This window comes from Paramormyrops kingsleyae, chromosome 2 (assembly GCF_048594095.1).
Source record: "Paramormyrops kingsleyae isolate MSU_618 chromosome 2, PKINGS_0.4, whole genome shotgun sequence".
Classification (NCBI taxonomy): Eukaryota; Metazoa; Chordata; class Actinopteri; order Osteoglossiformes; family Mormyridae; genus Paramormyrops; species Paramormyrops kingsleyae.
The window spans coordinates 7,993,399-8,007,954 of NC_132798.1; the positions used below are offsets into that span (position 1 = coordinate 7,993,399).

Below are 14,556 nucleotides of genomic sequence, written 5' to 3' on the forward strand. Positions count from 1 at the left end.
TTGTGAAGTAGGATCATTTGCATCGGGGCTAAAATACTGGAGGCTATAGGCTTAAAATACTCGGACTATAGAACCTAATGATTGGACCAAGCGATGCTCATGGTGTAAAACTGTAAAGTATGGTTCTGTGCAAAATATACGAGGTGGCCCGTGACTTAAGGCGCACACAGGAAGTACAGTGAGAATGACTGGGCTAGGAAATATGACAAGATGCGAACAGTACAAACAGGAGATACAATGTACAACATCAGCAGCAGGTGCAAACCAAAAGTGTTCAATTAATCGAGGCACCAAGTTGTGTGTGGAGGGGAGCGGGGTGGAGAATCAGCGCTGTAAGGTACTTTTGAGCACACTGATAGCTGAGGGGAAGAAGCAATTCCTCCGCTTAATTCCTAAATTTCACCGTAGAACTGGATGAAACTTTATGTGGCTACTTGTCGGATATAGAAGAACATTCTCAAACTGAAATGAGAGACCCAATATATCTCAAACAAAGATTTGAACAAATAAATTTACTACCGTAAAACTCGTAGTGTTCATGCACAGTGACACTGTGCGGATGGCTTGACCGCAGTTTCGCCCCCAGCATGAAGTAAAATGTGATCAAATTATGTAAAGGAATCAACATAACATATCCATTACGTTATAAGGAGAAATGTTTTTCGTTTAACAAAATCGTTTAGATTCTCATTTTAACCAAATTAGTATTACATTATATCGCCAAGCTTTCTCGTTTTGAAGAGATAATTTCATATCTCATTATAACGAGATATTGTAATATTTAGGTATCTCGTTATAATAATAATGTGATACGTTTCACGTTTTAAGGTTATATTTATTATATTTTAATATAACGTTAAATTAAATATGTTTACCATAGATACATCACATAATGTAATTTTAACTGGGATAGGTGTATCAATCATAGTAAAAAAAAAAAGGACGCGTATAGTTAAATTGTATTTGACCCCAAAGTTTCTTGGGAGTTCTTTCTTCTATGCAATCAAAACCAAATTAACTCCGTCGTGTTAAACACTTAGGCCTACCAGTTTTTCTATTAACCTCTGTTATCCAGGTCTGGTTTCTTTGTCTCTCATGTAATATTTAATGAAATGCAATACTAACTGAATGGAATCGGTGGGGAAAATCGATATCCGTTTATTTCAGCGCGTCCAAGTTTTGATTTACAGCCGTCTGTAAACCGCCTCCTTCCCCGGGCGCCCCCTCGGTCACCCAACCTGTCGCTCTTATGTCAATACACGCCCCGGCCTATATTACTTCAAAACCCGTTCATCATTTCATTAAATTACAACACCGAGACTTTCACTGAATAAAGAACGAGAAAAGTGAGTACTCATTCAATTAATTCACTTTTTAAACATACGTTTTATTTATATTTACTGTATAATGTCAGTTCTCTGCATTGTATTATCAGTTTCATTGTATTATTCCTAATTGTATTTTCTACAACACTATGCTTGAAACAGGCACAAACCAATCTCATTTCCTTCACTGTGAAAAACTAATGAAATTCGATACTTGCAAAATTTAGTTAAGAAATATTGTGGAGATATTTTCTTCAGCTTCATTTTTATTTAATGTGTTATTTTGTCCTGTTGACGGTGCACCTCTAAGCTCTTCATTTTTGCAGCTTTGCTGAAACATCAGTACTCTCTAATAACCTTCACAGCTCATTCACGAGTGCCAAACGATTATGAATTATATGTAATATCTTTGTAAAATAACATTGTGGATTATTCTGAAGTAATTCATGAAAATTGCCGGCTTACCAATTTAAATGATGTAACGAGTTAAAAGCATCATTCATTAGCATTAAATTACAGGGAAAAAAAACATATATTTTCCCAGGGAAGAGGGTGTAGCACGTACGTCGACCATTAAATTTGTTACGTTAATTTCATATAATGCGCGAACGCACATTCATTACGGCCAAAAAACAGTGTATTTCAAATTGGCTGCCATTAGGAATGTAATATCATTCAGATCTAGTGGCAGAGTCCTTTAATAGATACCACATCACACCTCCTGGATTGTGTAGGCTTATTTTATTGCATCTGTGGGTGTAAGAAAGTTGCATGTTTTATCTGCTCTCATGCAGGTTTCATCTAACAGCCCCCAGACATATTATCAACATATTATCAATAGTTTTTGTTGGGTATTAATTAATAGTGAAAGATGTATTGAAGGAAATGTCCCATGTAACAGGTTGCAGTCAATCACCATACAGAGCACCATGCTGTGCAGAAGATCTATATGACTGAGTAGAATTTCTGCGTAGACTAGGTGCTCTACCCAAATAATACGAGAAGTTGTAAAAGTAAATTAGTAATTTTATCAGTTCAATATCAATCTTATTTGTGTACCGAGTCTGATGCAGACCAGAATTTTCAGATAAGCTGGTGCCGAACAACAGCAGAAGTACAGAGTAGCACTACTGCCCCAGTTGCATTTGCATGTGACCTGAATCATAAATACAGTGATAAGGCAGATTATATTCAGGGACATGAAAGATTCTGTGTTTCCTCCAGTCAGTCAGGCTGTAGCCTCTTCCAGCAAATCCAGAACCATCTACTTGCAACCTTTGTGACAGTATCTTTTCCAACATGGCAGCGGTAAGTGTTGTTTCAACGACGTCTGTCATTGTATATTTTCCTGTTTATCTTGTGAATCTCAGAATTTAAATGAATGTACAGTACTTATGACAATCAGACAACAAACCCTCATTGTGTCCCAATAGGCCTATCATATGTTGCAAACTAAAATATTGTTTTATGACTTATACACTTACTGTATGTTTATTTTCCCTCCTGTGTAAATGTGATTAATTTTACATACCAGCCCCATAATCACTCTAATGAGTACAAATACTTGTATTTCCAAGCCAACCACCCACTCTTCCTCCTCTGACATATATTTCTCTTCTGTTTGCAGCACTTATTTTCTGTTTTTATATGTTCATTATAAGCAGACGATACTTCATCCTATGAATACAATTAAATTACAGTATAATTACTTGATGGAGTTTGCATGTTCTCCCCATACATGCGGCGGTTTCCTGCCGCAGTCCAAAACATGCAATTATATTGAATTGGCGTCTCTAAATTGCCCATAGTGTGTGATTTTGGGAGTGTTAGCCCAATTGATGGTATCCTGTACTGGGTGCCCGTACTTTGTGCTTCCTGGGACAAGTTCCAGTCTCACAAAGTACTTGCACTGGATACATGGTTTTGGAAGATGGAGAGATGGAAAATTATTTCATGAGTAATTAGATGAGTTGAATGAGTGTGAGTTCAACCGTTCAGTGTTATCCCAGTTATTCAGAATCGAGTGGTTTTAAACTGTTGTCCTCGGGCTGCGTGCCACTAAATTCGTACCTACAGATGGGCACTCATGGGACAATTGTTGTATCTGAGAGCTTCAACCCTGAGGCAGATGCCAAGAAGCTGAGGGCAGCCATGAAGGGAATAGGTGAGTGATTAACAAAAGGTCATTTCATTGAGCAGTGGCAGGATTGCTGAGAATTTGTTAAGGGAACCAGAAAGGGCATGAAGTGACATTGTTGCACCTGCCAAACCTGTATGATATAGACTTTAGGGAACAAGCCCCCTAATTGCCATGTGATATTTCGTTTTATTTCTGACTATCTACTTCTTATCGGCCATATTCACCCCATTGTCCATGTTAGTCAAAGTATCTTTGTTAAATGTTAAACCACAATGCATAACATCCACTACCCTGAAGCCCTGATCATCATGTGCTTCTGAATCCAGTTTCGTGGTTTCACCAACAAAAAAGGGGATTTATTCAGGAGTTGAAGTTACCATAGAAATGTACGATAGTTCAAAATAAATTCAAACGTCTAGAAAGTGGTGTCGGGGAAGCCATAGGTATGTGGAGCCATAGGTATGTGGAGCCATAGGTATGTGGAGCCATAGGTATGTGAAGCCATAGGTATGTGGAGCCATAGGTATGTGGAGCCATAGGTATGTGGAGCCATAGGTGTGCCTTTTCGTGTAGACCGTGTGGGATGATTTAAATGCTAAAGAAACACAGCTGAGAAAACATGTGTTGGTGCCAAGACAGCGACTCCCGTTGCACTCATTCGGACGGACGTTCCTTTGTGTATGTGTGTTATTACCCTTCAGTTATCCCCCTGCTCCTTATTGAAGAATGAGCCAGCACTCTCTCAACTTGTAATTGCTTGCATGGCTCAAATCGAATCCCGATGCCGTGGCGGACAAACACAGTAGCATACAGATGTCATTTAGTAAAGATTTCCGGAAAAACAGAGCAGATGCTGGACTTTCAGCCTAATTGTCATTGTTCTCCGTTTTTTCCACTGTTTACTAGATCCCAGTCAGAGCTGTCATATTCCAGCTCATCGTATTGGTTTAACATACGGTTTCTGAGAGTCTGCAGAAGTCATCCGGCATCTCGCAAAAACATTCTTAATGCAGACTGTTTTTCCAAAGTCCATAATAATAAAAACGCGAGTCTCTTAAGGAGCATAAGCTAAGCCTGCTTACTGCGTCGAGGATTAGCAAGCCGACAGCGCTAGGAGCCATATGACATAGCAGTACATCATAGTCAGGCTTCTGATGCTGCTTCGGACCAGGATAACGGAGTGTTCTTCCCCCAGGCACCAATGAGGGGGCCATTATTGAGGTGCTGGCCCACCGCACCAATGCACAGAGGCAGCTCATCAAGGAGGCTTTCAAACGTTCATTTGGGAAGGTACAGCACATGTTGGTCTTTTGAGCCTGATGCTTAACCTGAACTTACCCTATTAGCAAATGGATGGTTTATAGGTCGGACACTTTGGTTGTCAGGATTATAAGTAAAGTGTGTCTTATTATCAGGATGTGTAAGAAAATAAGAAATCAAGTCAATTAGGCAAGAGGAACCTAAAATCCTCTCCCTCTGTCAGCGATAGCAGCAGTTTATGGATGGGAAATTGAAATTGAGTTCTTGTTAAATGAGGAAATAGAAGCGTACTGTTGACAGAGAGTTGAGCGCTGTTATAGGGGCAGGGAGGGTTAATGATTAATCCTAACAGAGAGGGGATGTGTGCCGTACAGGTGGAGACTTGCACGGCCACATTGATTAAACAAATACCATCCATCAAGAGGTCAAAGGTCAGCAGCCTTATCTAAAATCCAACAAAACAAGACACTGAGGCTGTCATTTTGAAGGTTGGGTCCCGGTTGTAACACAAGAGCTCCTGTTTAGTAGGACGTATCTTATTTTCAACAGTTAGTCAAAGACTTTTATAATGATTAATAGGGATGAAATAAGTTCATTGTCATGCACTGTGATCCAGGGTAAATTTTTTCTTCTACAAAAGACTTTTCACACTTAGCCTGGTAATTCCTCGAAATGAAAGTGTCTGACATTGAATATTATCCTTCAATTAAGAGCTTTGCAGACCTTTAGCTGTCATGTACATATGAGCCAGTCAGGACATACCCTTCAGTCTGCATATCGTATCGAAGGTTGAAAGAGGTGGCACAGCGCATACGGAGAAGCATGGAGCCACTGAGTTATGGATTTAACCAGGAGAAACAGATATGCCTAGCCCAGTTTTAATGTGTTTCTTCTGAATAAATCCATAGATTGAGTTTCTCTCCATATCATAAGAAATTGCCACAATGCTGGATCAGCAGTTTGTCGGCAAAAATGTTTTCGCAAACTGAGTGCCAGTTTATTTTTAACACACGTGAAACCAAGGTATTCTGTATTATGTCTCATTGGCCTGCATGACTAGATCCACCTTCTGCAACATGGTTGGAGTCCTGGTCAATGACCCACTTGGATGTAACAGTGAAAATAGTGTGCAGAATCTTTTCTATGGTACTAAGCTTGCTTGACCTACTAAACACCCAACAAAAAGAAACATTGATAAACCAACAAAATGGTCAATATAATAGGAGGTATATAATAGGAAATGAGTGTCTCATTTCATGATATTATTACCTGATGTCAACGTTACTATTGTGGTTATAGAGAAGGATCCACATCTCATCCATTCTTCCATGTCAGCTACCCTAGATTTCACATGTCTGCCCCCGCATGTCGTCTTCTCCAGAACCTGGTGGATGAATTGAAGTCGGAGCTGTCTGGAAACTTTGAGAAAGTGGTACTGGGTCTGTTGATGCCGTCCCCTGTCTATGACGCCTACGAGTTGAAAAATGCCATTAAGGTCAGAGGTCGCCCAGTACGATGCAGGGATGTGCTCATATAACACAAACGCCGTATGCAAAGCTCTGTTATTTCTCTTGTAAAGCCATCATTACTTCTTACCTGCCAGTCTTTTTGAGCATGGAACAAAGGTGGGATCTTTTCTGATACCCCAACAGGGAGCTGGGACAGAGGAAGCCTGCCTCATTGAAATCCTAGCCTCTAGAAGTGGTGAAGAAATAGAGGCTATTAAAGCCACATACACCAAAGGTAAACATTGTTTGATATGTGACAATCTGTAATGGAAGACGACCCTGATGATGATGGAATGGTAAGACCATCGCGGTGCTTTGCATCATTGCAGATGCCTTGCTCTTCCCGTCAGTCTGACTGCTCCTTTCCTGTGCTAGACACGTAATGTTTTTTAAGTACTTAAACATTAGAAATATATTTAAATAGGGAAAGAACTGAAATTTGCCCCGATGCCGAGATGTGTACCTCATTGTGATACCCTGTGTAGAATATGGCAGGAGCCTGGAGGAGGATATCTGTGGGGACACTTCCGGAATGTTCCAGAGAGTCCTGGTGTCCCTGTTGACGGTAAAAGTCATCCTGACGCTGGGCCAGAATCCCAAGATCACGAAAAATCCTCTATGCTGATACTTAAAAACTTAAATTTGGTTTTAGATGAATGAAGTAATTTGCAACTCTTAAACCCCATACTTAATATGATTATTATATAATATAATGTTGTAATAATAAGGAAATACTTATTTTAGCCTGATTAAATACAAATCATGTTAAACTGAAAATCGTATTGATATCACAGTCCAAAAAACGAAGCCTCGCTGTAGAGATAGAACGTTCCCTCCTTATGTAGCCATGCAGACCTGTTTCTGCACCTGCCTGCTAACTGCTAACTGCAAAACCGATCGATGTTTCTTTTTCCTTCGCCGACACGTCAGGCTGGACGCGACCGAGGCTCCTTCGTCAATGAGGCGCAGGCCTTGCAGGACGCCAAGGTGCAAATCCTCAGGCAGCATCGCATGGCCGGCATGCAGCAAAGCACACGTCGCCACGTACGAAATGATGTACCTGACTGTAACTGGCCTCCTTGCTTTTGTAGGACATTTTTGAGGCTGGAGAGGCCCAATGGGGCACAGACGAGGCTACATTCCTGACCGTGCTGTGCGTTAGAAACAGGAACCACCTCCTCCGAGGTAAACGACCTCCCCTGCCGGGTCTTCCGCAATGGCACCAGGCCAGCGTTGGGTAATTCCAGTCTGCTGGACTTTTATTGCAGTTAATAATGGTTAGAAAGTCCTACCACTAAGTGATTCATGTGTTAAGCAACTGCTAATTGCCCTTAATGACCATGATATTAAATGTGTAGGTATTTATGCTGTTGGGCTATGATTACCACGTTATTGATGACCACTTAAAAGTGTAGGTATATATTAATACTGTTGGAGCTTGATGACCACATTACTAATGATCACATAATTATGGGTGTGTGTTCATGCCGTTGGGCAACGGGCTGCTGATGGTCTGTGCTGATGACTTCCTCTTTCTCATTGCCTGTTTGCGTAGTGTTTCAGGAGTATAAGAGGATCTCTGGCCGGGACATTGAAGAGAGCATCAAGAGAGAGATGTCTGGCAATCTGGAGAACATCTTCCTGGCTATAGGTCTTTGTTTTTATGAATATTCTTTAACTGAGTGGCAAAAACATCCGGATCTGTCCATACCAACCCAACATTCACTCTTAGGAGTCCCTGCAAGTCAATCCCAGCAATTGCTAATGATGTATAGAATCAGAGAAGAATTTGATAAAAAAATAATAAGAGATAAGTAACATGACCAGGAAATGAAAGCGATAAAGGGCTAAGGTCCATGTTACCGTTCAACATAGAACATCTGCATACAACATCTGGGCTGATCCTCTCCGAAGGTCAAATCCTCAAATCACTCCTGTCATTCATACTTACTAAAATACTGACTTTGCCAAAATCTTCACTTGCAATTCCCTTAACACATAACACACACAAAAAAAAACCGTATCCATAAAATTTGCAAATATTACACGGGGAAAGAATCCATTTCAGTATCTGTTCATCTTCCTGTTATACAGGCGTGAGCAATGCTTTACATTTGGAATTCTGGGAAATTGTTATTTCAGAGATGTAAGTGGAAGTTTAGTACGACAGGTGATGCCAGAGAAGAGGGCTCTCATTAAGGGTTTTATTGTTTCAGTAAGCTGCATCAGGAAAAAGCCGGCCTTCTTCGCGGAGCAGCTCTACAAATCCATGAAGGTAACATACCTCCCCGATTGCTCCTGCGGACGCAGATGTAGAGCTGCTGGAGCCGCGGAGACCCAGCTGCATGTCAGAGCAGAGCTTCTCTCCTCACCCCCCACCCACCTTTGTGTTCACAGGGGGCAGGCACCGCCGACAGCACCTTGATCCGAATCATGGTGTCCCGTGCCGAGGTCGACATGATGTACATTAAACCGGAGTTTGCCATGTTGTGTGGCAAGAGCCTCCACTCCTACATCAAGGTGTGGTGCTGTTTGCACTCTCTGTGGCACCAGGGTGACAGCTGAGTCACAGGGTGGCACTGAGCATCCGGAGCGCGAGCCTGCTCCCTGTCTGACCCCTGTCTGACCCCTGCCCTAAAGGTGCTCCTCTGTTTGGCAGGACGACACTTCAGGTGATTACCGCACCATTCTGCTGGAGCTCTGCGGCGGAGGGGGCAAATGATTGACCCTGGGGCAGCTGTGATGTCATTACTGTCGGTGACCAGAGGCTCCCAGAAGTCTCTCCTTTTCCATTACCTTGATTATTGATGCGTTTTTCTACTACTTGGTAGCCTAATAAAACTTGTTAAAAAAAATAATGGTGACTGATGATCTATAGCCAAAGACTTGCAGAAACCACTGTGTTTTCACAAAGCTACAAGGCTTTAAAATGCAAACACACACGTATGCATAACGCAATAGAACAGTATTTTTCATTTTACCTCTTATGCTAGGCACAAGAGGGCGCTGCTGCTGCTTTATGGTGCATGGAAAACTTAAAAAGGTGTTCTTGTTTGTTTTTTTGCAACCTGTTTGTTCCTGTCTCTAGGGGGCAATGCCAGACCATAATTCTCATAGTGCCACTTAATTTCCCACCATCCACAGCGCTAAAATCATGCCTCAGAGTCGCTATCCAAAGAATTTACAGTGATTAGTTATTACGTTTTATTCTTCCTTGGCTGGTGGAGCCTACAGGTTTGGAAAGTACAGCATTGGGCAAAAAGTCACAATGAATTATCTTACTGTTTGTATGCTTGTTTGTTTGTCTGTCTTTACTTCAACCATTAAGAAAGTGAGAATATTTTTATAGTAATCCAGTGTAGTTTCATATTTCTGCGGCAATTAAAACCATTTTGTACTGCACACAATACCATCTGAATCAAATCAAAAGGAAAAAATGTTTAGGATGCGAGTACATACATATTCACCACAGTTAACCCAATGCTGTCTGGTTGAAGGAAAAGCAATGGGCAGTAAAAGAATGCCCTAACGAATTTGGAAGATTACAGCCTTCTTTTACAAATAAAAAGGATTATAAGACGGCAAGCCGTTCTCAATAAACTCCCAGAAACGGCCTAAACTGACATTATTTTTGTTGATGGGCAAACACAGAAAGAAAGTGCACATCCTTTTATTGAAAATACTTTAATCAAGCCTCAGACAACAGTGGAGACAACAAATGCGATTGGGAAGCTGTTTTCGATGCCTCCTGTCTGCTCATTCATTGGCCAGTTGATTCATCAGGGCTTTACTTCGTTTATTTGCATGACAAGTACCCCGCAATTTTCGTTTCCCTTTAATCTCAACCCAAGAATTTTTCTATCCGTCACAATGCAGCTTAAACACGAAGAGCTTAGTGGTGCAGAGACTTCAAGCGGGGCCCAGTACAGCCAGTTGATCAATGCTCCGTCATGGAAACGGCCTGAGCATCCAACCTCAGACTGCATTTCTGCATGGCCCCAAACCAAGCTAGATCTGTTTTCAGGCGCTGTCCACATTTGTTTTGAGTTTCTCATTGGCGTTTCACGCGACAGAGCTAATCAGACGCGGGTTGCACTCGCCGATCTCACACACGCCGGTACCTTCCCCCGATGCTCCCAAAAGCTCGCCGTGCGGCGGCACGCTCCACACGGAGGCCCGAAAGTGGAGAACGCACTGACGTCACGTCGCCGACTCCCTCACAGAGAAAACCATTATGTGCAATAATTTTTGAAAAATCTTCTGCTAAGTTTTGGATTAATCGGATACAGACTTCTCCTTTTCCAAACCATCAAGGTGACCCAGGATCTGTACAAGGAAGAAAGTGCATCAAATATCTCTCTCAATCACAAGTCTTTAGGCATTTTTAGTTTTTTGATTGCAGTCACCGATTTTTACAAAATTGAGGTTAGCCTTTTGAGGACTGGAAAAACGGTCCCCACAATGTCAGAGTAACAGGTTTTTAATCATGTTGAAGGGATATTTGGACCCCACAACATAAGATACACCTGGACCACACACACACACACACACACACACACACACCATGTCCATGTAGAAAGTCTGGGTTTTGGGTTGTGGAGATAACGCCTCACTCTCTATAGATAAAAGGGAAAGTAAGAATCAAACTTGCAGTCATGCACTTTTTTCACACTGAGAAATTAAGTGACTTTATGCGAATCATCTTTGCCATTATTACGTCACTATCATTTCATTGATTACTAAATGGATAGCACATTAACACTTGCGAAATAGAAATATCACTGTAACACAGCAACACATTAGCCGTCACTAAGAATGATGTAAGGTGGCTTTTACGTCTCTAATGTACCTGTTACTTTATGCGAAGTTAAATCCAGCCGCATTAAATATACAATTATAGCAGAAAGTCGAGATGAAATGAGGAGATTAAAGGAAATTCAGTAAGTGATGTTGTTGGTCTTTAGTTTCTCAGACACTCAGGGGCTGCGATTCCTTCTCAAGGAGCTGATCTCGTACCGTTCTTCATCTTCTCCACGGAGATCGACCGTGCACTGTCAGACTCCTTCTCCCAAGGTTTGCTTTGGCCTATAATGTTGCTGTCAGGGAGATATTGCTCCCCCCCCCCGCCCCCTCCATCACCACCATACTTGCAGCCCCCTCCAGCTCCCTCCACAGCCACATCTGGATCTCATCCTCTAGCTAGAGAGTCCCGATCAGCACATACCTGAGCACCCGCTTCTGACTTGGGCTTCCTCTGCACCATGCTCCAGGCTCTGATTACTTCAGCTGTTTGTCAGGAAGCTAATGATTTCCACAGACCCAACCCAAACCTGACATTCCTCTGAAAAATCACTGCGGCTTTACAGCAATCAATACCTTGGGCCCCGAAGCCAATATCATCGTTCAGCACGAGCAGGTTTTCGGCTCCAGCGTCGTCGTTCACAACGTCATTTTATATTTTGGGATTTCTTTCAATCTGTGACGTCCGAGAGGCCTTCCTGGCTGAAGACACCGAGGAAACCTTGAGTGTGAGGGAGCCACCCCCTGGTTTCTCGCGGAAGTGCACTTTTTAAACAGACCTGTATCATTGCAGCTCGAGGTTCAACAGCTCTGAACAATTTGTGGTTTCTCAGGCTCCAAACCCGTGAACACACACTGCAGCTTCAAGCTAAACACAAAAATCAACTGAGCAGAAAATTGAACGCAGATTTCCTCCCTGTGTCTCATCCAGTACTAGTGTGTTGGAGAGTCAGGCTCTGCTTGTTTAGAGTAACCATTCACAGCCAAAGCTGGCTGTCTTCCTCCCTTTGACCACCCAACAGCTAATCTCCTTAACTACCCAAGGACTTTTGCTCTACTCTTCTTGGTCTTACGCTGCAGAAATGTGAGCGCCTGCCTTATCACCTTGTGAAGGTACAAGCGCCAAGGGCCCTACCACATTTTCCCACCTTCTACTTCAGGTATATATAGCTGAAAATGATCTGTGGCTTATAGGAGCCCCCATGTAAAAGGTCATGTGGCCCCACCCTTTTCTAAAATCCCTGTAAACAACTTCTGTGGTGTGTGCATTACCCCACACAGTTATGCACGCTGCTGCAGAAATGAATCACACTGGAACTCACATCCCGCTAACCACTGGATGATTGTTTGCCTGCCACAGCTATTGCACGTATAAATCTTGGAAGGTTTCGTTGCATTTCTATCTATTGCATTTCTGTGTTTTATTTCTATAAGACATCAAGAAATACAGACCCAACCGTGACAAAAATGTAAGTGAGACGAGAGTGAAAAGGTGGCATGCAGCCAGTGTTTACTGGTGCAACTTTTTAAGGAATTATAATGCACAGACCGAAGTTGCAGTTTACATGGCCTTTAGGCAGATATAGCTGCTACGCTCTCCTATTTCCTCTCCCACTGTTCCCCCCCCGTTATCAAGTGATTAATGTAATCTTCCAGGATGACTGAGCTGCTGCCTACTAAGCTGACAAGTGGAATGAAGGCAGAGGGTAAGCTCCCACCATTTGCCGTCACGGGGGTGTCAGTCTGTACTGTGGATGTCTTGTAGCATGCAATTACAGGCAAAAGTGGCAATCATCTAAAGGAGGTAAAGGTGCCGGCGTGCCGTGCAACAGGAGCGCAGGAGCAGGTGGCAGGGAAGTGCCTCGCCATTGCACAAACACGCCCCCGTCAGGCTGCAAGTGGAAGAGACGTCCTAAAAAGGCAGCACTCCAGAGACGCTGCATGGATCCCTCTCGTACAACAGCGCAGATCCAAAATAACCTGCAGTTCATATTCAATTCACATAAAAGCATCATACAGTTATAATGATCTCTGCCCAGTGAGGCTCTTCCTATGTAGAGGACTGAAAATGCTCTACATAGCGATTTGATTGCTTTGAGCTGCCCGTAAACCTTTTAATCCCCCTATAAAACTCCGACAGACGGGGCGCACTTGCCGCACTGTGTTAGTTCCGCGTGCCTGTGGAATAGCGTGCCAAGTTGTGCTGCCCGCACTCGCGTGTGCGTGTTTGTTTGCGTGTGGCGGGGTCTCCCCCCCACACGCAGTCTTATCAGACCACCCGGCCCACAGCAATTAGCTTGAATCACAGAGGACAGGAAGTCAGCGGGTAGAGGGGAGAGTAAACTTCCTGTGGAATGCGCCTCCTTCCTCAAACGGGAAAACCGTGTCAGTGTCTCACAGGACCGTCGGCGGCAGGAGATGCTCGTTAGGCAAACCGCAGGCTCTGACCTCTTCACCTTCTCACTGCTGGTGTGGTTTCTTCCTTGCTTGTTATGAGTCGACACGGGCATGAAAACAGACTCGGTGGGGCTTGGGCTCATTTTTTATGAATGGCGTTTGTTGACTAAAACCTTCACACAGGAACAGGCAAACCACAGTTTAGACTCGGAACCCGGGGCCCTGCCCTACGGCAGCAAGCTGTGGCCCGAGCGTCCCGTCCCCCCCGCATCCCCACAGGCCCTCCCCCAAACTCCCGACAGCGACAGGCTTGTTTACAGCATACCCAGGTGCCGCGGAGAGCTCGCCCGGCGTCGCTCGTCTCTCTGCGATGATTGTCCCCTACCTTTACAGATCCGTATCTGACCTGGCTCGGGATACAAAGCCGCTTTTGGCCAATGTTCGATCGCAATCGCGAGCACAGATAACAAGCTCTATTCTGCTCAGGGCCAGCCACGCTGTCAGCTTCAGATTTAGCCACCGTCAGCAGAGACCACCTCTTACGGCCTCCAATGAAAATGTCCAAGTTAGGCGAAAATAGCACAAAAAGGAACAGAAAGGGCAGAGATAAAGATACATCAAGGTAGACTCTAAAAGCCTCCAGTCACTACAGTCAGCTCAAAATAGAGGACTTCCCTATGAAAGGAGAACGAAAAAGAAAATTGCTTTGGCTCCTGCTGTTAGCTCAGAATCCGCAATTAGACCCTTTTATAAGTTCAAGATTGTCCATCTTCCTGAGATTTCTGAATATCATTGAGTCTGCAGTTATATTATCTTTAAATATTACTCATCCAATTAATGAACCATTTCCTGCTAGCTTTTGTGGTTTATGAGATCAACCACACAGTGACCACAACCAATCAAGAAATGAGGAGAGTTAAGCTCCTCTGCATTTACAAGAACCTTTTTTTTTTTTTTACTCCAAACTTTATTTCTTCAAGTATGCCACAAATATCAAACAACATAAACCAATCAAACTGAGTGGCATAAAGGAATTCAGGAGTTTGGGTAATTGATTTTCCGGAAAGCTCTGTGGAGGCTGAAAAAATCATATCCCTGACAAATGCAATGAGTTTTGAGAAGTTGT

At 43.1% G+C, this 14,556-nt stretch overlaps 1 protein-coding gene across 2 annotated transcripts; it reads left to right on the plus strand.

Annotated features, from left to right (window-relative positions):
• The first annotated feature begins 957 nt into the window (after window positions 1-957).
• Window positions 958-9,073, plus strand: LOC111838767 (annexin A4-like). 2 transcript variants are annotated; one of them, XM_023802062.2, is made up of 13 exons: window positions 958-1,346; window positions 2,550-2,633; window positions 3,402-3,489; window positions 4,661-4,755; window positions 6,107-6,220; window positions 6,378-6,468; window positions 6,719-6,798; window positions 7,164-7,220; window positions 7,325-7,418; window positions 7,789-7,884; window positions 8,450-8,508; window positions 8,631-8,753; window positions 8,893-9,073. In XM_023802062.2, exons 2-13 carry the CDS (start codon window positions 2,625-2,627, stop codon window positions 8,953-8,955), a joined length of 969 nt encoding a protein of 322 aa, XP_023657830.1. In that variant the 5' UTR covers window positions 958-1,346; window positions 2,550-2,624; the 3' UTR covers window positions 8,956-9,073. The 2 variants fall into 2 exon arrangements, with proteins under 2 accessions (XP_023657830.1, XP_023657839.1); XM_023802071.2 differs by having other exon boundaries at window positions 2,554-2,633.
• The last annotated feature ends 5,483 nt before the right edge of the window (window positions 9,074-14,556 follow it).